The sequence below is a fragment of the Tripterygium wilfordii genome, chromosome 14 (genome assembly GCF_013401445.1).
Source record: "Tripterygium wilfordii isolate XIE 37 chromosome 14, ASM1340144v1, whole genome shotgun sequence".
In the NCBI taxonomy this organism is placed as follows: Eukaryota; Viridiplantae; Streptophyta; class Magnoliopsida; order Celastrales; family Celastraceae; genus Tripterygium; species Tripterygium wilfordii.
Genome location: NC_052245.1, coordinates 1217501 through 1237067, shown reverse-complemented (window position 1 = coordinate 1237067; position 19567 = coordinate 1217501). Strand labels below are relative to the sequence as shown.

Sequence of the window (19567 nt, the reverse complement as noted above, 5' to 3'; positions counted from 1 at the left end):
ACTACAGTAATTCAGTCCCCTCAAAATTGGTAACCCCCTCTTTCCCTGAGCTTTCTCGGGTGCCGCTCTTTTGCATAGAAGCTCGGTTTCTCCCAAACAGAGAATGGATTTACAGGATCGGTGTCATGCGGAAAAAGAGAAACTCGATTGTCCATAACCTTTGACAAGCGACGACAGAGTGAAGCCCGCAAGTCTAGATTTCCACTTCCAAGGCAAATTTAAACGGTGGGTAGGTCCATTAATGGTGTATTATTGCTGCCTTCATCATCAACCCCTTTAAAGAACATGAACAGTAACAGCTGGTGGTTAGTCAATTAAGCTTTTAAATTTAATGGGTTTCCGGTATTCCTTTGTTTCAAATATGGATGGATAGTCATTCCTCTGTCTCTCCATTAAATTCTCGCGTGGCTGTCTATATGTGCTTTGAAGTGGTTCTGTTTCAAAAAATTTCACAAAAGAGCATTGAAGAGCTAGTTTTGGAGCTCCTAAGGCATGAGTTCTGCCAGCAAAAGAAGAGAAGATGATCACTCATTCTTTGCATCGGAGGGACCCCATTTTTTCAAGATAATTCTTGAAGACACAATCCAAGCAGGAAAGCTTGTAAGCATCCTTTTCTCTGTCTATTCATTTTGTGAAATTTAATTACTCCTTCATGGATTTCTTATTACAGTATCATGCAAAATAGCTTTTTGTGATTCCAGTATAAGATAGATTTCTTGTGGTTGATGAATTTTTCCTTTTAGACCAGAAGAGTTTCCCATTTTTGATTTAGCAGTATGAACTTGCACAGTTGTACCTCTTCGGACATTCCAGAACAGTAAAATTACTCTTAGTTGGATCTTCTTCACTTCTTTGATGCTTGTGGCGTCTGAATGCTTCTTTTTTCATCTTCATCTTGTCTTATTGCTGATAATTGGATTAAACATCCAGTAAGGAAGATAAATACTCCAGTTTGAGGTTTGCTGATTTCCTCTATTTTTGTTGCTATTCCGTATATTTTCTACTGGTTTCTGCTGCTGATTGGGCCAACAATTCGTGAATTTATATATTCTTTTATTTGTTGAACAAATAGTTTATCTATTATTCCCTTCTGAAAAAAGTGATATGCTGTGTACTAAGAATGATTGAAGGAAAAATGTGGTCTTGAGCCAATGCAAGCGTAGGACTGTCACTGCTGCAGCTGCCTAGTTTGTGCAGTTTTATGGCCAAGTCTCAAGTATCAGTCAATCTTCATGCACGTAATTTGGGTTTTCTTTTCTTACTAGGACATACCAAGAAAGTTTGCAAAAAGGTATGGAAGCAGCCTGCCGAGCTTAGTGTTCCTTAGGGTTCCAAGTGGTGCAATTTGGCCAGTAGAATTATCAAAACAAAATGACAACATTTTTTTAAATGATGGTTGGAGAGATTTTGTAGCTTATTATTCAGTGGACTATGGTCACTTAATAGTATTTGAACATAAAGGATGTGACCAATTTGATGTACTTATTTTTGACAAGAGTGCCACAGAGATCCATTATCCTGAGTATAGTACCGACTGTGATGACGATCCTCAATTTGATGGAAAATGCAAAGTTTCTGAAATAGAAAGAACTTTGGATGATGATTCTGTTGAAATATTGCATGACTTTGCTACAAGCCAGAGAGCAAGAGAGAGGTCACTGTCTAGATCTCCTCGTCCTCAGAAGAAGATGAGGAATGATTCAACTAGCCAAACAAATGGCACTTCGATGCCAACAGTTCCACGTTCTAGGCAAAATCGCAAACAATCTAGTTTGTCAAATCCTGGGACTTCTCATCTTTCTGGCAAAGAATTTGGAGGTAGGGAACCTTGATCATACTTTCGCATATATATATATGTTTGTGTGTGTGTGTATAGTTCGATCTTTGCTGATAATTATGATGATTGCTAATGTGTGAATTTCAAAAGACTCTCGTGGAATAAAAGGTGGTGGAAGCATGTCTTCTGGTTGGAGAAGATCAAAAGCTAGGGTCTTTGAGAGACCACAGCCATTGACATTGAGCGAAACGTCTAAAGCTTTACAGACAGCAAGTGCTTTTCGATCTGAAAATCCTTATATCACAATTTTCATGCATCCAGCATACGTTAGAAAATTTAGATTGGTAAGTTTCCAATTGCAATAATTTGTAAACTTGCAGAAAACTAGATGTATTGTCATGATGATTCATGCATATCCATTATTGATAAAAAAGTTTTTCAGAGATGAACATGAGTACATAGATGTTTTGTGAAGATTAAGTCCTTCAAAGCATGAGTTTCTTTTTTGGGGTTCTTTTTTCCTTTTAACTTTTTCTGTACAGAATGTACCAGTGAATTTTGCCAGAAAACATCTTACCGAAAAGCGTGCCAATGTGACCCTCTGTGTTTCGGATGGAAGAACTTGGTCAGTTAAATACCATTGGGATCCGCACCTACCAAAACCAAAGGCATCAATCGTGAAGGGCTGGAAAGCATTTGTGCTTGACAATAATTTAGAAGTTGGTGATGCTTGTGTCTTTGAGTTGATTGAGACTTGTTTTATCAAATTCAAAGTTACTATTTTCAGAGTAGTTGAAGATCCAAATCTTCACCGGTTGTTAGGTGAGCTGATATATGTGAATGTTTGATGTAATGCCCCCATGTATATAGTTTAACGTAGTCATGCCTCCTGCTCAGCTCTTCTTAATAGATGGTGTTTCTGCAGGAAATGCAGAACCCTTGACTGGTAAGGTACCTTTGACTGGCAAGGTAAAAGATCAAGCACTTCAGAGAGTTGGTGGGTTCAAATCGGATTGTCCTTTTTTCACGATCATCATGACCAAAACATGCATTTACCCTGGTCGCAAAGTGGTAAATCTTCAATTGAGCTGTCTTCATTATCATGAACTGCATTAAACTTTAATCTGCCCGTATGGGTTTAGATATTCTACTTCACTGCTTGGAACCAGAAAAGAAGTTGTTCTTACTTCTTCTCGTCTTGTCCATTATTTGTGCAGGGTATACCATTTGGTTTTGTTAAGAGACATCTCAGTGAGAAGCAATGCCGTATCATTCTACGCGGTCGGGATGGAAGAACTTGGCCTGTTACGCTCTGCCTATGCCATGGACATGCCTATTTACTGAGTGGATGGAAGGAATTTAGGCAGGAACATAACCTGCAAGTTGGTGATATCTGTATCTTTGAGCTGATTAGCGGTAGTGAATTTTCATTCAATGTTTTCATATGCGCCGGATTATAAAGATCGGTCAGTTAAGTTGCCTTACTAATATTCAGTTTGATGACTCTATGATCATGTTGTAATGGTGTCTAAATGTGATTGCAATTGTGAGAGTGGCATGGTCAGTTGCTGATATTGTTTCTTGGACAAGAAATTTCTTGATCTATGGTCTTTTTGTATGTTTGCTCTTGTTAACCCAATTAACTTACTGTTGTTGATGGGTCAGATCAGCATGGTAAATTAGGTCCATCGGCCCAGCCCACGAAGGATGTCAAAACCCAAGTCTTAACCTAATTTGATTTCTATCAAAACCAGCCCACTAAGCCCAGCCCATAAAGGGGTGTATTTAAATTTTAAAGCCTCAACCCAATTGATGGATTAGATCAAAATGGTAAGTAAGCCCACTGGCCCAGCCCATAAAGGAGCATTTAAAGCCTTAACCCAAGTTTCATCGTCTCTCTCACGATCACCAGAAAACCTCCTATGAGAGCTAAGCAAGTAACAAGCTTCGACTACCCATTTAAAACTCTTTACTTTATTTCGCCTCCTTTTGGAAACCCTAAAAGCTTTTCTGTGTGCAATTAAGAGTACCTGCAGGACGCAAAATCCAATCAAAATTGGGCAATGGCAAACCATTACTTGTGCCCCTCTTGAGGAATCTGAAAAAGCAAAATCTTTCAAGGACGATTTTATTATGCGCTCATCGTCCCTTACTTCACATTCAAATTGGAGAGAGACTGACAGTTGGAGAGAGAATCGTCAAAAAATGGGATGAGGGACTCCGAGAGAGAGAGAGAAAAACCCTGAACGCCGGCTTTGTTTCCCAACTTGTGAACTTCTCATAAAGAGCATTCGAGGAATAGTTTGAAGTTTCTTAGACATGGTTTCTACCAGTCGAAGAAGATTCCATGATCTTTCCTACTTAACATCAGAGAAATCCCATTTTTTCGTCGTTTTTAATGACACTGCTCAACAAGAAATGCTTGTAAGAAATATTTTTTCTCTGTTACTCGTTTCTGCCCAACTTGCTCTTCATGGATGTCTTAAGAAAAATTTTACACTACTGTTCAAAGTAGGTTTTAGAAGTTGAAGCATCTGATTGATTTCTTGTATGCAGGAGTTTATTCTTGAGAAATTTTATCAAGGTATAAGTCTAGAGTCTGTAAGACATGCATCGTGCCAGAGAACGATGGAACTCTAAGGTGTACTTGACCTGGAGAGTTTCTTATTGGCCTGTCAAAACTTGAAAATTTTGCTTTAAATCCTTTATAGTTGTAACGCTCATTTTTCTTGCCAGAGATGGGGGAGTCATATCTTATTTTTGTTTGAATGGAGAAATGATTTTATTGAAGTTGAAAAACAAGCTACAAGGGCTAAATTACGAAGCATTGTTTTACTTTTCTGGGCCTTCTAAGCCAGATTTATCCTTTAGAAATTTGTAAGTCGTTAGGGTACTTTTCATTATTGGCAAATACCCATTTAGTGAGTGCGTTCATTCATTCTCATGGTTGATACCTTGCATTAAAATCCCTATTAGTAAGTTTGCTGCTGATCAATGGTAAGCCTGGTTGAATTTAGAGTTTTGTTTATTTGTTTTTTCGTTTCGGCTAAAGGATGTGCTTTTTATGAGTAAAAGGATGTGTACTAATAATTAATAGAAACATGGAGTCTGGAGTCTTAAACCAACACAAGAATTGGACTTGCACTTTTACAGCATTGTGAATTTGCACATATTTTATGCCGAATTAAGTGTAACTAAATTTCCTTGTCCTACAAGGAGTTACCAAAATCGTTTATCAAGAAGTGTCAAGGTAGCCTGCCAAACTTACTGTTCTTAAGGGTCCCAAGAGGTGCGGTTTGGCAGGTAGAAATATGTCAACGCAATGATGGTATCTGCTTACTCAATGGTTGGAAGGATTTTGCAGATTTTTATTCTCTATGTTGTGGGCACGTACTTGTCTTTGAACATGAAGGATGCAGCAAGTTTCAAGTACTTATATTTGATAACTGTGGAATAGAGATAAAGTATCCAGAATTGCTCGAACTTGATGGAGAATGCAAAGAACCTGAAACTGAAGGAACAGTGGATGAAGACTTTGTTGAACTATCAGATGACTTTGATACAAGACAGAGGTCAAGAGAAAGGGAACCGTCAAAATCTCGTTGTTCTCGCGAGAAAATAAGAATTGGTTCAACCAGTCCAACAAAGAGCACTTCTATGCCAGCTCCTAATTCTAGACCAAAGGGTACTCAATATAGTGGGTCGAAGCCTTCACATTGTCATGGAAAACAATTTGGAGGTAAGGAGTCTTTGTCCTTTTTATTATTATTATGCCATCATTTGTTTAGGCTTTTTGTCATAATTACAATTATAAATCAATCTCTTGCTATGGAGATGGGTTTTAGTTTCTGTATGCTTCCATGGTCTGTTATCCTGGTTTATGAGCTTTTGGTGGGATTCTCTGAATGTAGTTGTTTTGCTTAGGCAATTCTATCTTACAGGCTTGTTTATAGTTATATTCTTTTTCTTCTTCTTCTTCATGTTCCGAGGGTATCCTTTTATGTCATCTACTTCACCAGGAGTTTTCAATTTGGAAACTTTCAGCTATATCTTAATAGTAAAGTTTGATTTGTCAATGCTTTTGTGCTTGGTGAATCATAAATGCTCGAACCTGTTCTGGATCTGCTTAGTTGGCTATCTAATTTATTTTTCTGTTTAAGAAGAAAAAAATGATGATTGTTGGCGTATTGACGTACCTTTTCTGCTAAAATGGAAAAAGGTAGCGGAGGTACATGTACTGGTTGGAGAAGGGCAAAAGCTGGAGTTGTTGGGGGAACACGGAGGTCGACATCCAAAGAAAAACCTGAAGCTTTCCTGGGATCTATTAAATCTTTCAATCCTCATTTCATGGTGGTGATGCATCCAAGCTCTGTTTGTGGCAATTATGAATTGGTAGGGTTTCAATTGCAATAAGTTGTAAATTAGCAGAAAAATGAAATGGCCTTTAACATGCATGATTGACGTGTATTTGTTACTACAAAACTGCTTACATAAATGCTTTGTGTCAAATTATTCCTTCAATAAATTAATCTCTTTTTTTTATATTGGAAAAATACAGATTATACCCCAAGATTTTGCTGGACAACAACTCCAGAGACAGAGAGAGCATACTGATGTGATTCTCTATGTTTCTGATGGAACAACTTGGTGTGATGGAAGAAGTTGGTCTGCTGAAATCTGTTGTTCTCCATACCTATCAAGGCCAAAGGCACCCAGCCTTAAAGGCTGGAGAAAATTTGCGGATGACAACGATTTAAAAGTTGGTGATCTTTGTGTGTTTGAGTTTATCAGGGGACATAAAACTTGGATGAAGGTTTCTATTTCCAAAGGTGTTGAATCCACATGTTCACCAGTCACTGAATGCTCAGGTGAGCAGACATTTACAAAGAATGCACTTTTCTATTTAAAGTATGACAACGCATTGTAGCTTTGTTTTCTGTTGTTTTTTTTTTCCGTATCTTCTTTCTGAAACGAGGCTATGAGATAAATAGAGTTCGGCCCTAAAGAAGCATAGAGACTTATATTTTATTTAAACGTGTTTGCAATTGTGAAAGTGGTACGTCTGGGCGGTCTGACAAATTGACTAACGATGAAACTCTGGTTCCTCATTCAAAAATTAACAGTGAAATATTGTCTCAACGCCAAATAACAATGGAGGAGTCACCACCTCTTCATTATTTTATAATGACAAATGAAAAAATGATGATTGCTGGCATACTGACTTTTAACCTTTCTGCAAAAATGAAAAAAGATACTGGAGGCACATGTGGTTGGAGAAGGTCAAAATCTGGGCCTGAGATAACACAGAGATTGGCATCCAAAAAAAAGGCTGAAGCTTTCCGGAGAGCTAGTTCTCTTCTGTCTGGCAATCCTCGTTTCATGGTTGTGATGCAACCATCCTATGTTCGTTCCGAATATGAATTGGTAAGGTTTAAATTGCAATAATTTTAAACTTGCAGCCAAATGATGGATTTTATCATGCATGACTTGCGTCTATTTGTTATTAAAAGAGTAGTTCAATGACAAAAAGTAGTTACAGAAATGTTTCCCGCTACAGATTCCTTCAATAACTGAATTTGTTTTTTATATGGGAAAAATACAGGTCATACCTCAAGATTTTGCCGCTAAACATCTTGGGAGAGAGCATACTGATGCCACACTCTATGTTTCTGATGGAAGAACTTGGTCTGTTGAAATTCTTTGCTATCCACACCCATTAAACCCAAAGGCAAGCATCGGTACGGGCTGGAAGAAGTTCGTTGATGATAATGATTTAAAAGTCAGTGATCTTTGTGAGTTTGAGTTTATCAGGAGCCATAGAATTTGGTTAAAGGTTTTTATTGCCAGACATGCCAGATCCAAACCTTAACCAGTCACTGGGCGCTCAGGTGAGCTTACATTTATGTCGGATGTACTTCTTCACTAATCTGAGACATATAGTGTTGTAGCTTTGTTTTCGGTTTTTGCATATCTTCTTTCTGAAATGAGACTACTGGAGTAGACCCGATAGTGCAGACAGTCGGACGCTCAAAGAGAATTCTGTTGCAGCTCATTCGAAGGCCATCATGTTTGATGAGATCCCAGCCTATTAAAGCAGCATACAAATTCACACCAGTATCAAGTTTCTTCAGCATAGTCAACATGTCATTTGCTAGTGTAAACTTATTTTGGATCTAGACTGTTACTTCCAACCTACTAAGCTTAACCTTGAAGTTCATTTTCAATAAATTTCGGTCTCGTTAACTGAGTTGTTTCAAGGATGGTACTGTTAATGTTGGTTTCCTTGGTGCAGAATGTACCAAATTTACTTGTCAATCAACCATATTAAGTGAGTTGCTAGATGTGATGCTTACAGTTTCAGATAAATTATGGGCTGTGAATGTACTCGCCAATGTAGCATAGTCGAGGAAGATCATAGGGGGCTGGAGAGAATTTGCGAGGGAAAATGGTTTGTTAGTAGGGAGTAACTTATACATGAACAATGGATTCGTGAGATGAGACGATGAATTTGACCGTGGTAATTCTTATCGCAAGTGGGAGGTCGTGAATTTAAGTTCTATGGATGTTTCTATTATTGTAATTTATGAGATGGATTCTTGCTCAGCCCAACGTATGTGAATGTCATTCTGCGTTATCTTCCCGCATTGTCTAAGTCTCAATTGGTCCATGAGATTGCAAGATCTTCCATGTGGTCCAAGTTTACCGGTCAATTGTCCAGTGATTAATTAGGTGGATTACACGTTACCAAAAAAACGAAGTGATATACACATGTTTATCTGTTACTGGGAGATTCGAGAACATGTGATTGGACTGATTATGGAAGCTTTGTTTGTATGGGCCGATATCCATGAACTAAAGCCAGGACGGCGAAGAAGGTAACAACGCATCCAGCAAATTAAAATCTTTTTTGAGGCCCAAAGATCTTATCCCCAGACACAGAGTCACAGAGATCTATCCCTTAAAATTGGGCCTTAAGTATCACGATCCAATTATTATTGGATCAGACCAAGAATTCTTGTTGGATCACGATCCAATTCTTGTTAGATCAGACCAAGATGCGAAAAATACGTTCATCGGCCCAGCCCACAAAAGGACTCTCCCACTCCTCCTCGCTTCTGAAGTGCGTTGAATATCAAATATCAAAAGCAGAGGAACAAAACGACCAAACACTGAAATACAGCCAAGTTAAGTGAACATGATAAGAAAAATACATTCAGAGTCTGCTTACTAATGAGATCTGATACATCTCCTTCACACTAACTCATGCCGCTGCCTCAACAAATAATGCACCACGGCCATTGACAATCAGAATCAGAACTAATACGTCTAGAAAAATCTTATAGCTGTCATGGATTAAGCAGAATGATCCTCATTTACATGCCAATATATATATATATATACACAGTGGCAATGGAAGTTGTTAACTTGTTATCTATCACCGGTTTGCTTACCTTACGGAGAGTAGGAGCTTGCCTCAGTGCTATAATTTGAATACTCAGTAATGCTGAAGTTGGCTCTCTCTTCATCCCACTTCAGAATTTCTCTTGCATTTTTAAGAGCAGCGTCGACACTCTTAGGCTCCAACCCCTTCACCTGTGAGACATACAACTTCCGCCCACAGAGAGAAGAATATAGCCTTTTGAACTTGACTGCAATGTAGTAGAAAGCCAGCTGCCCAAGTGAGGGGCTATTATTGATGCTGTTGCTGTTGCTGCTGCTGTTGGGCCGCTGACGGCTCACCAAAGGATGAAAATCATCAAACCAGTCACAACAACTCAATGGTACCCTTTCTATATTTTCCTCAAACAGATCAAATTTGTTAAGTATTAGAAGGAAGTCCATCTGTTCAAAAGTCGGATGGGTAACAATGCTCTCGAATAATGTCTTGCTAAGCAACATTTTGTTAGTCAAACTACCATTCCCATCAACTGAAAACTGGTCATAATCACTCAAGGAAACACAGAAAATAACCATTCCAACATCTTCAAACATGTCCAACCACTTGAAGTTTTCTCCAAGCCCTCTGGCATGTACTCTGATTAGCTGATACCTGAGAGCCAACCGATAAATATGTCAAGGGGAGAACATATGTAAAAATTGTTTGAAGGAGATCGGAGAATGAAGATCACAATACTCACTAATTTATGGTTTATGAAGCAAATCCAAAGATAGAGAATGAGAACATATAATTTATGCCAGTTAATACTACCCAAGCAAGCAGCATAGCAAGATAAAATCAATCATTTTGTTAAGGGAGTCAAAAGACTCAACACTCCCACATCTTCCATAAATTCAGACATCATAGCATAGAATTGGAGTCTGAATCACCTAGTAATCGGTAATAAAAAGTTGGTCCAGCAGAAGTGGGTGTGTGTTTGGCAATTGCCGGATCAATCAGTTTCCCGGACGGTCAAAGACTAAATGTTTACTGAAGAGTAAATTGACAATCCACATTACATGAACCGTCTAGAAGATACGTGAAAGTATTCTAATTCTAACAATATAGTTAACTTGCATACATGAGTTGACTTAACAAAAATAACAGTTCTTTCTTTCTTTTTCAATGAAACCATAATAATAGTATGTGACCAAATGAACACACACAAATATGAATACAGCTCATCCTATAAGCATGCAATTACTATATATTAATGCGTGCAACTACCTAAAAAAGGAGTCACTCTGATCCGCTGAATCAGTTCTCTCATAATGTGCTGACTGGGGAAATGAGAAGTCCAGACAAGCTAGCCCATTTGATGACGTAACACCCTCAGCATATAAAATATCCAAGTCTGATGGCTCATAATCAATTCTTAATACATCAACAGCCTGAAAAAGCAAGTTAACTTTTAGCCCCGCACAAATACATCCAAAGAGTTAGCTACAGTCTAATCATTGTATTCACCATGACATCAAAATTGTATATAACCTCAGCATGATTACAAGTATAACCAGTTAACCACAAGTGTGGTTGAGATTGATAGACAGCACAAAAGAAGAAGCATGACAAAGGAACTACATTTGAATGATAAGCTCCACCTCTAAAGAGAAATTTTCTCCTATTGCAACAAGGAGCACAATTACCCATTGGAAAGGGAAGCTTCAGAAAAATTAAAAGAAACTCACACATATACTAGTGAAAAGCAAAAGTGTCCTTCCAAAGGTCTTCATTTTATAAATTAAAATAACTATTAAAATGTGCAACGTAGTCTTACCCGCTCCAAGTAATAACTGGAAACACTAGGTAGCATTTCCAGTTCATTTCTCCTGTTGTAAGTGGCCTGAATTGCTGGGTCCTTCCATAACTCTTCCACCAGAGGTGCATATTCACGTGTGGCAGCAGGAAAAATGGCCTCCAAATTGCCTGACACCATAGTCTTGAGAAGCCAATCAGAGAATGCTTTGAGCCTTGGCCCAATGGAATAGACTGTTTTGCCATCATTTCCATCAGCACTTCCTATTATTAACGAAAAATGATCTTTAGATCGCACTTGATATTGAATGTAACGATGACTGATGACTAAAAGGTCATGCTGAAAGTAAGCCTCGTACCATGCTTGTAAGTTACATATAGTGAAGGCATTTGACGTATCACATGGGCAAATATGGGTACATGAAAATGTATAGAGTCAAAAGAATATGGCAACAAGAAAATCGGTGTGTAGCTATACCAATTTGGTCAGTTTCATCAGCAAACTGCTTTTTCTTCATTTCAGCCAAACTTTCTTCCTCAAAACGCTCACGACCCTCAAGAAGTATACCAAGATAACCATACACATTGCTCTGGATAGTCAACTTAATGTTGTCACGCTCATCCTCTGAGAAGGGGACATCTTTGTAGAGAATCTTAGCCTAAGAGATGCATTGAAATCAGCAACACCACCAGAAACAATCATATTGTAATTATGATTACCAATGAAATTGAGACCAGCATGAGCTAGAAATGTTTTTAAAATATATTTTTACTATTAATCAAAAGCCAAAACACACCTTGGAGAATGAATTAACCTCAAGGTAAAATTATACATTACCACAGGAAAAATTTAAGAACTTCTCCAACAAGCAGGATGGGAAAGCACCTAAATACCACTAGTGATGCAGGAGTGGAACAAAAAGAGTACACCATAGCACATCTACTAAGCTGTCCGAACCTCTCTTCCAAAACTCTGTTCTCATTTCTTAAATTAACATGGAAGTCAAATGCTAATGTACTAAATCTATTTCTAGATTAACCAGATGAGAATGGATTGGCGACATGGAATTAATACTGACACCATTCTTAACAAAAAGAAAAATTCTGAGAGCTAGTGATTCAAAGACAAACTACCTGTTTAAATATGGTGCTGGTTCCAGACCCACTATATCCGACTAATAGAAGCTTATAAAGTGCTCTCTGCTCAAGGTAGTCAGGTACACTTCTGCTATTAAGACTGCTCACTGGTTCTCCAAAAGGACTCGGAGATTTAGAAGGAAGAGGTAGTGACAGGACAGCACAAATGAGCTTCATTCCAGCCTGCAAAATATAATATAGAGAGTAATAAACATCTAATTAAGGATTTGCCAATGGTGGGTAGGAGGGAATGCAAGCAGAGTCAAAGAAACTTCAAACACAGACAATACCTTGCCCCATATGTAACCTTTAGTATTTTTCTGCCCTTCTTCTTGGTATGATCCATCCTCATTCACCCAAAAGTGAGGGTTTCCAGCACACTGAACCCCAGCCAACTGCAATGTTCAATATCATGGTCACAAATCTCATATACTAATCGGTTTCCATTATTTTCTCAAAGTTTTCTAGTCTTACCCGCAACATCCGGAGCTCTACTTTGGTAATCTCTCGACCATTTATGAAGACTTGTGTATTCCCACTGCTAGCATCCACCCTGATAGGACCTCCAACATTCAAATGTGGAGTTATAATCTTAGAAGGCTTCTGTCCTTCCTGTTGAAATTCAAGGCAACAATCAAGATCAAGAATGATGTAAAGGAAAAACAAAGAAAAAGAAAAACAGTAGTTAATCTCTGGACAACACTTTACATATATTCACCTTTCCCCAAAGACCAGATACTTTGTCATACCAATAATTTCCAGGTTTAAGCTTCTTGGGTGGGTTCGCACAAGTTTGCAGAATAACCAACTCTTCATGACAAAGAGGTGTCCCGTTCACAAAAACATACTCATGTGGCAGCTGATTTGCTTCACAGAACTTCTCAGCCTTCATTATTTGCCTAACCTCCAACTCATTAAGCAACCTCTTTAGCATCCTCGAACACTTCCCCAAGCTTCGTCTTTTCAACTCGTCGATAGGAAAACCAATGCAAGTAACGCATTTCCTCCCTTCAGGCATCGACCCCATAGCTCTAAGCACGCAATTGCTACAATACTTTGCATCACAAACGATGCAAACCTCCTTCTCTGTAAATCGGCTTCCCTTGAGGCATCTATAACAAGCCCCTTTTTTCCCTTTACTTTGGACCTCTCTTCTGACCCGCACAACCTGGTTCTCATCTTGAACAAAATCATCATCCACAACACCGTCGTCGGACTCTAAATCGCCGAAAGTAACAACCTGGGGCCGCTTGGAATTGGATTCATGATTACAGTCACCGGTGACACGTGAGGAGGGGTAATCCAAACTCAACACAGACTCGTTCGATTCCCAATCTGGCACCTGATTCAAATCACTTGAAACCTTCAAACTTGAGGAGCTCTCCCTCGACTTGTCCAAACTATCAGAGAACTCAATCGTACTCAAGCTCCCAGTTGCGTTGGACAGGAACTCATTGGAATGCCCACAGCACCCATTCGTGAACTCCAATCCGCCGGAGCTACTGAACTCCCCAGACAAACCGCAATCCCGGTTATTCTCCGCCTCACTCTCCTCAAACGCAATCACGGAAGTCGGAGACACAGTTTTCTCGGTCCCCGACGCTAGATCCTTCGACGCGCCACAACTACCGGCGGCTCTTTGTTCGAAACTGATGACAGATTTAGGAGAAACCGTGGGCTTGAGCTCTCTGGAAAACTTCAGGGCCACTGGATCAGAGGGCATAATCGGCTTGACCACTGGTAAGGAGAGTTTCTCCGAGAGTGAGGGCTCCGAAACCACTGCCGCCACAGGAATACTGTCAACGTTGATGGGAACAGCTCGTGGGATGTCATAATGAAGCAGCGGGCCCGTGTACTCCATGGCAAACGAGTACTGAACCCCATCCTCAGCAGCAGTTACCGATTTACTCTCCGGCGGCATTATCCTCTTATTATTCCTCCACCACAAACAATACCTCCTCAACAAGCAATAACAGTAAAGAAGAATATAATCTCATGAGAATCGAAAGCTTTTCACTTTCTCAGTTCAAAATTGAAATTAAAGCAAACCCAAGAAAATATTAACCTAATCCAACGCTCAGCCAAAGGAGAAGGAGAGAAAAAAAAAACAAAGGGGAGGAAAAGTTACACACTGAAGTGAAAGGGTGAAAGAAAGTTGAAGAAAACAAAAATAATATTTAAAATGTGAAACTAGTGTTTGGGGAGAAGGAAAATGACAAGCAAAGAAAAACCAGGAGCTGCTGCACTGTATGAAGATGGAATCTGTAAAACAAAAAAAAATTAATTTTATGAGGATTTTGGTTGGGTTTATGCAGTTGGAATTTCTTTATCCTCTTTCTTGCGTCTCTTTGGCTTGTTGGCGGAAAAGGTTGGGGGAGGGGGTCCACAAAAGGTAGGGGAGAGGAGGGGAAGTTTTTGTCTTTGTATAAGGTGGTGGGGTTGTGGTGTTGGCATCGCATAAGGTGGTGGGGTCCGGAGCACCGCCAGCTCGGTGGCATCATTCTCTCTTATAGGAATATTATTATTGTTACTTAGGAATAGGAAGTAAGACTCTTCTCTGGTCTTGATAGTTACAGAACTTACAGTCTTGCGTGAATGGGCAAGGAATCATCAGATCATATCATATCATCTCACCTTTGGTCTTTGCCTCAGAAGACCAAGAACCCCTCATCACTGGGTGCTTGGTTAGTTTAGTTGGTGGTTCACTTTTTTTTTACGGGCCTATCGCTTGGACCAAGCTTCTTAAATGGGCCGCTTTGAGCCTTCGGTGGGCATGACCCTCCTACTCCTACGGTCCTACCCACAATTTATGGCTATTTGCCATAAAAAAATAACTATATATATCAACATTTAAATGTGAGTTTATCTTGCTAATTAAACCATTTTTGTCAACAAAAGCCACCAGGGGATTTCCTTTGTTCCACTCTACCTCCTTCTTTGACTCTAGTAGGTAAAGGTGTAAACGATTGGTTGTTTTTTTTTCCCCGATTTTTTGATTTGAATTTAATCAAATTGACGGTTATTTCAATTATCGATCGGTTCTATTAACTCGTCAATTGGCTTAGAAGGAAAACCAAAATCTCTCCAAATTATCACAGAAATACATATTCATTCTGCAACGCGCACACAATGAAACAAATATTGCATCGTCTTCATGTCAACTTTCAATCTCCAAACACACAAAATATTCACGTGCACAAGTACAAGCATGTACAAACCACTTTCCTCCTAAGACTTCCTCACACTAATCCTCCCTTGAGAAGAGAAGCTAGGTGCAGCCGGTAATGTGTTTGGTTCCGTTGGATCATGAAGAAGATGCTGATTATTCACCATTGGTGGTGCTTGCTCCGACACTCGCCACATCTTCACTGACTTATCCAGACTCCCACTGTACAGGGTCCACCTTTGCTCTCCTGAACCTGATTCTTCATCTTTCTCGACAGCCAAGCACTTCACCGGCCCGTTATGTCCTGTTAAAATCGACAAGCAAGCGTGTTGGCTTTCTGTTCTTCTCCATACACATATACCCATATCAGCTGAGCCACTGAACACAAGATTTCCTGCCGTGACCAAGCACAGGACTGCCAATTTATGGCCTCTTATTACACCGCCGTGTGCGAGGTGCTTCTCGCGTTCCCAGAAGTTAACAACCCCGTCTGATGAGCCACAGTAGACTACTGTGGCGTCTGGATTCACAGCCAATGCTGTAACTGCACATTCTTGTTTTAATAATGTTTGTGAAAAGAAGTGTTTTGTTCCTTTCCCCTGCATTTCTCTTCTCCAAACCTTCACAGTACCTGTTATGAAAAAAGTGAATCAATCAAATCAACAAACAAGTCGATTAAATCAAATATTTGAAAATCGCGGAACATACCATCGGCAGATCCTGTAAAGACTAGGCCATCGAAGCCAGAAACAACAGAATTAACAGCATCATCATGAGCAGGGATCGATTCGAGGCATTTGAAGTTTGATATTCTCCAAACCTTGAAAGTCTTGTCCCAAGAAGCAGAGTAAAGAAGAGTTTTATCTTCATTCAAGCTAAGACACGAAATGGCGTCGAAATGTTTCAACCACAACCCATTTCTATGGCGTCTCACTTCCACATAATTACTCGGTTTCATCGAATTCTTGATATAATCTTTGAAAGTAGGCAATGTTCCTATCCGCTTATGATTACCCGGATTCTTGGAGGAAACCTTCCAAACTCTGATTTTCCCATCTTGGTGTCCTGTAAATATCTTCTCCCCTGCAATCACAATTGCCTTAACCAATCCACTATTCGATTTAAATCCAGAAAACTCGCTATGGTTCTTCCATACACGAATGTTCTTACTATCGGACCCAGTATACAAAAGTTCCCCACTAGCGGCTAATGAATATATATGTCCTTCTTCACGAACCAATGACCCCATAAGAACATTAGGCGAGAAATTATTATCCGCAAATGGAGATGGGTTCGGGTTCATGTGAGCAGACCATGGTGATTTGCTGAATGGGGAGGACGATGGGTCGTTGAAAGGTGAGGCCGCGTCGGAGGTCAGCATTGGACTGTGGGTGGAGGATCTCGTGCTTTCGTTGTCGTCGTTATTGTTGTCGTCGTCGTTATTGATTAGACGACCGTATTTCTGGCCGCGGACGCTGTTCTCTGCAGAGAATATGCGACCTACAGCTCTGTTGCTTCCTCTTACGGAGCTCTTCATCAACGATTCTAAAGAATGTTTTAAGGTCAAAAAGGTTAAGCTGGTAATTAAATAACAAAAGAAACTGTGTGTATTGTCATACAAGGAAGTATAAAGAGGAAAACTTGATACGAAGGAAACCGAAAGCTTCAAGAACAAAAGCAAAGACAGGGCCAATAACAACATAGCCGATGAAGGAAAGCCATGCCTTATTGAGATAAAATAAGTGAATTTGCGTGAAGACCCACAGAAAGAACGTTTTAAAATAACAGACGTAACCATATTTTAACCATTTTCGTACCAGAAACTCTCAACAAACAGAGGAGTTTAGAGGAGTTAAGGAGAAGTGAAGGAGATTCATACATTGGTACAATCTTCTTCTTTTTTTTCAAAAATCTTTATATTGTGATTGTTTAGATTATCCAACCATGTAATTCCACGTAGATTTTTCATTATATTTGACATGTTGTGATGCAGAGGAAACCAAAAATGATCTGTTCCTAGGCGCTATTACTATATTTGGGTTTTTGTTTATTCTCCTGAAACAGAGGAACCAAAGAACTTCTGTTTTGTTTAAGGAGAGACGAATGGGACAAAAGGAGTAGGACTTTTATTAGTAAAATGATGAATGTTTGACCTTTGACTTGGTCTAAAGGACTAAAACTGGGTTTTCCTTCTACGTGAATGAAAAAGAAAATGTGGTTTGGATGAACTCCAGGACCTAATATTGTCAATTCTAGGGCATATTCTAGCTTTGGTTAGGATTAGAGTCCAAATCACAACTCATCCTGTTACATATATAGATAATTTCAGTTACTAACCATCAACAACGCATTTTCGTATTTTTGTGTGAATATTATTGTGATGAGTGACCTCCCGGGAAGGTAAAACCGTGCTGACCCGATGTATCCACTAGAACCAAACAATCCAAAACCAACAATATTGTTGATAAGTATTGAGTTATAAATTATAATACATATAGTCGTTTAGTTGACAGAGGGATAGGATTTTTGCTGGAGCTTGTCAAATTTTGTTTTGCTTGGCAAAATTCCTTAAAAAATGACGATATAGATTGACAAAAGTTACGAGTTAGGGTATCTGGCCTAATTAGGAGCAGTTTTCAGACTAGGGAAGTGGTTAATTGACATTAAATCATTAATAATCAGTTTTTCAGATTGAAGTGACTGATGGTTACACGGTAAGCTTGAATGTTAATTCAAAAGTCCATTAGAAGTTTGGCAGCCCAGCATTATGGGTTATTCATATTAAATGTCAAATTGCCAATGAAGATTCCCTTCCCAAATATCAGACCGTCGTTTTCATAAAACCAGAATTGAGAAAAACACTTACATTGAGCTAGCAAATGACGAGCTGACCAAATGATAGAATCATAAATGGAGATGAAACGTTGTGGTTGGCGTATTCAAATTCGATTCATTACATTAACATTCTCTTTTTCCACTTACATACGAATTTACCATTTGCTTCACTAACTGGTCTTTCCCTGCCTTTTCTAATTTAGAAATTTGGGTATCTGATAAGGCAGACGTAGTTCTAGTTGAAGTAAGATGAAAGAAAAACGGCTTTCGTGTTCTCAGAAGTACCAGCATCTCTAAGCCATTCAGACAATAAATAAACTGAAGCTTTTAATCCTGTCACAACTCAAGTCCAGATAAAATCATCAACTCACACTTCCTCTCACGAGGCCCTGAACAAGGACGTGATCCTCAGACGTATTCGTCGCCGTAGATACTTAAACAAGGTTCGAAGCGCCTTCCAAACTCTAGTCGGCAGCTCAGAGCAAGCCAACAAGTGGCCGGACTGCCAGGACAATTTCTCTGCACCATAGGAGTACTACACGAAAGATACTGCTAGTGCCTGGTCGGTGCACATTCTTGGTCTCTGACTCTCTGTCTGTCTAACGATGTGAGTTAGGCCAGATTCTATGAGATTCTCAATCTCAATATGATGTTGGTCCACAAATGCAAATACTAACAAAAATTCGCCATTCAATGAGATTTAGCAGCCAATCCATTAGGGATTTGTACCCTTTCATCATCAATAACACATCAGGAAATAAAGCAAGACATCAGTAGTAATGTAGCATCGATATGTGATACAAGTACAACAAACCAACAGTTCTATTATTTCTTATTTAATAAGCCTGAAGTAGATATGAGGCGAAGCGCTTGGTTTGAGTTGTTCAAAACAGCTGAAGACCTATGAACCTGCATTTTCTTTTTCTTTAAAAACTCCAAGGAACTCTCTAAACATCGAGGAGGTGGTATATCCTTCAAAATAACGGGTGCGAACCTGCAAATCACAGTTCAAGGAAATATTTATTCTAATCAAAATATGTAACTACAAATGTTTTTTTTCCTTGTCATGAGATGATGAGGTCCCTCACCCAGAGCTCTTCTTGGCCTTTCTCTTTCTTGACCTCACCTCAGTCTTCTCATCCTCAGAGTCAGATAAGAAAACTTGTCTGCAGATGAAAAGGTTCTCTTAATAGGAATCTTGATTAAAAAAGTAAGTGTGTAAAGCCTATTAAGAGGCCTGCATTCAAGCATGGCTGTGAGAGAGGAAGATAAATTGTGGGACAGATGCATCATACTTTTCACGTGCTGCAAGCAGTTCAACAATGTCATGTGGTAGCATTCCCTTCCCATCCAGAGACTGTTCCTCAGTTTCAGTTTCTCTGTCTTGCACACTTTCTCCTTCTTTAGAACCTTTAGAGGGTCGAGGTGTTAGCTTTTGAGCCCATTGTCTGCGACGTTC

The 19567-nt window shown here is 39.3% G+C and overlaps 5 protein-coding genes across 8 annotated transcripts in view; 2 read left to right on the top strand and 3 right to left on the bottom strand.

Annotated features, from left to right (window-relative positions):
* Window positions 1-15: 15 nt before the first annotated feature.
* On the top strand, window positions 16-3395 carry LOC120015600 (B3 domain-containing transcription factor VRN1-like). 2 transcript variants are annotated; one of them, XM_038868091.1, is made up of 6 exons: window positions 16-600; window positions 1266-1818; window positions 1928-2121; window positions 2320-2599; window positions 2712-2848; window positions 2995-3395. In XM_038868091.1, exons 1-6 carry the CDS (start codon window positions 493-495, stop codon window positions 3235-3237), a joined length of 1515 nt encoding a protein of 504 aa, XP_038724019.1. In that variant the 5' UTR covers window positions 16-492; the 3' UTR covers window positions 3238-3395. The 2 variants fall into 2 exon arrangements, with proteins under 2 accessions (XP_038724019.1, XP_038724017.1); XM_038868089.1 differs by having other exon boundaries at window positions 2703-2848.
* A 298-nt stretch (window positions 3396-3693) lies between these two features.
* On the top strand, window positions 3694-8116 carry LOC120014324 (B3 domain-containing transcription factor VRN1-like). 3 transcript variants are annotated; one of them, XM_038866242.1, is made up of 7 exons: window positions 3694-4201; window positions 4994-5516; window positions 5997-6169; window positions 6336-6645; window positions 7029-7201; window positions 7380-7665; window positions 7793-8116. In XM_038866242.1, exons 1-6 carry the CDS (start codon window positions 4097-4099, stop codon window positions 7644-7646), a joined length of 1551 nt encoding a protein of 516 aa, XP_038722170.1. In that variant the 5' UTR covers window positions 3694-4096; the 3' UTR covers window positions 7647-7665; window positions 7793-8116. The 3 variants fall into 3 exon arrangements, with proteins under 3 accessions (XP_038722170.1, XP_038722171.1, XP_038722169.1); XM_038866243.1 differs by having other exon boundaries at window positions 7779-8116; XM_038866241.1 differs by having other exon boundaries at window positions 7380-8116.
* An 813-nt stretch (window positions 8117-8929) lies between these two features.
* Window positions 8930-14352, bottom strand: LOC120014936 (extra-large guanine nucleotide-binding protein 1-like). Its single transcript, XM_038867070.1, has 8 exons — window positions 12826-14352; window positions 12582-12719; window positions 12398-12502; window positions 12105-12290; window positions 11449-11629; window positions 10993-11234; window positions 10443-10606; window positions 8930-9827 (listed from the first exon to the last, which is right to left on the bottom strand). The coding sequence occupies exons 1-8, from the start codon at window positions 14026-14028 to the stop codon at window positions 9230-9232; spliced, it is 2817 nt and encodes a 938-aa protein (XP_038722998.1). The 5' UTR covers window positions 14029-14352; the 3' UTR covers window positions 8930-9229.
* An 811-nt stretch (window positions 14353-15163) lies between these two features.
* LOC120014373 (protein JINGUBANG-like) lies at window positions 15164-17163 on the bottom strand. The gene is made up of 2 exons (XM_038866313.1): window positions 15982-17163; window positions 15164-15904 (listed from the first exon to the last, which is right to left on the bottom strand). The coding sequence occupies exons 1-2, from the start codon at window positions 17069-17071 to the stop codon at window positions 15336-15338; spliced, it is 1659 nt and encodes a 552-aa protein (XP_038722241.1). The 5' UTR covers window positions 17072-17163; the 3' UTR covers window positions 15164-15335.
* A 1609-nt stretch (window positions 17164-18772) lies between these two features.
* The window catches only part of LOC120014374, a 2102-nt gene continuing 1307 nt past the window's right edge, over window positions 18773-19567 (bottom strand). Inside the window, exons 3-5 of the mRNA XM_038866314.1 lie at window positions 19404-19567; window positions 19197-19274; window positions 18773-19102 (exon numbers count right to left, since the gene is read on the bottom strand). The exon at window positions 19404-19567 is cut by the window's right edge and continues 19 nt beyond it. Of these exons, the coding sequence (XP_038722242.1) occupies window positions 18934-19102; window positions 19197-19274; window positions 19404-19567 (411 nt within the window). The 3' untranslated portion in view covers window positions 18773-18933. The remainder of the gene's footprint in view (window positions 19103-19196; window positions 19275-19403) is intronic.

What these genes read in the sequence shown, in the direction of transcription:
- LOC120015600 (XM_038868089.1), top strand. Translation starts at nt 493, where the DNA reads ATGAGTTCTGCCAGCAAAAGAAGAGAAGATGATCACTCATTCTTTGCA. An exon ending in CAATCCAAGCAGGAAAGCTT is followed by an intron (nt 601 to 1,265) that starts GTAAGCATCCTT and finishes TTTTCTTACTAG; the next exon opens with GACATACCAAGAAAGTTTGC. An exon ending in TTCTGGCAAAGAATTTGGAG is followed by an intron (nt 1,819 to 1,927) that starts GTAGGGAACCTT and finishes GAATTTCAAAAG; the next exon opens with ACTCTCGTGGAATAAAAGGT.
- LOC120014324 (XM_038866242.1), top strand. Translation starts at nt 4,097, where the DNA reads ATGGTTTCTACCAGTCGAAGAAGATTCCATGATCTTTCCTACTTAACA. An exon ending in TCATGGAAAACAATTTGGAG is followed by an intron (nt 5,517 to 5,996) that starts GTAAGGAGTCTT and finishes AAATGGAAAAAG; the next exon opens with GTAGCGGAGGTACATGTACT. An exon ending in TTCGTTCCGAATATGAATTG is followed by an intron (nt 7,202 to 7,379) that starts GTAAGGTTTAAA and finishes GGAAAAATACAG; the next exon opens with GTCATACCTCAAGATTTTGC.
- LOC120014936 (XM_038867070.1), bottom strand. Translation starts at nt 14,028, where the DNA reads ATGCCGCCGGAGAGTAAATCGGTAACTGCTGCTGAGGATGGGGTTCAG. An exon ending in TAGAGCTCCGGATGTTGCGG is followed by an intron (nt 12,503 to 12,581) that starts GTAAGACTAGAA and finishes TGAACATTGCAG; the next exon opens with TTGGCTGGGGTTCAGTGTGC. An exon ending in CCAGTTATTACTTGGAGCGG is followed by an intron (nt 10,607 to 10,992) that starts GTAAGACTACGT and finishes TTGCTTTTTCAG; the next exon opens with GCTGTTGATGTATTAAGAAT.
- LOC120014373 (XM_038866313.1), bottom strand. Translation starts at nt 17,071, where the DNA reads ATGGTTACGTCTGTTATTTTAAAACGTTCTTTCTGTGGGTCTTCACGC. An exon ending in CTTTACAGGATCTGCCGATG is followed by an intron (nt 15,905 to 15,981) that starts GTATGTTCCGCG and finishes TTTTCATAACAG; the next exon opens with GTACTGTGAAGGTTTGGAGA.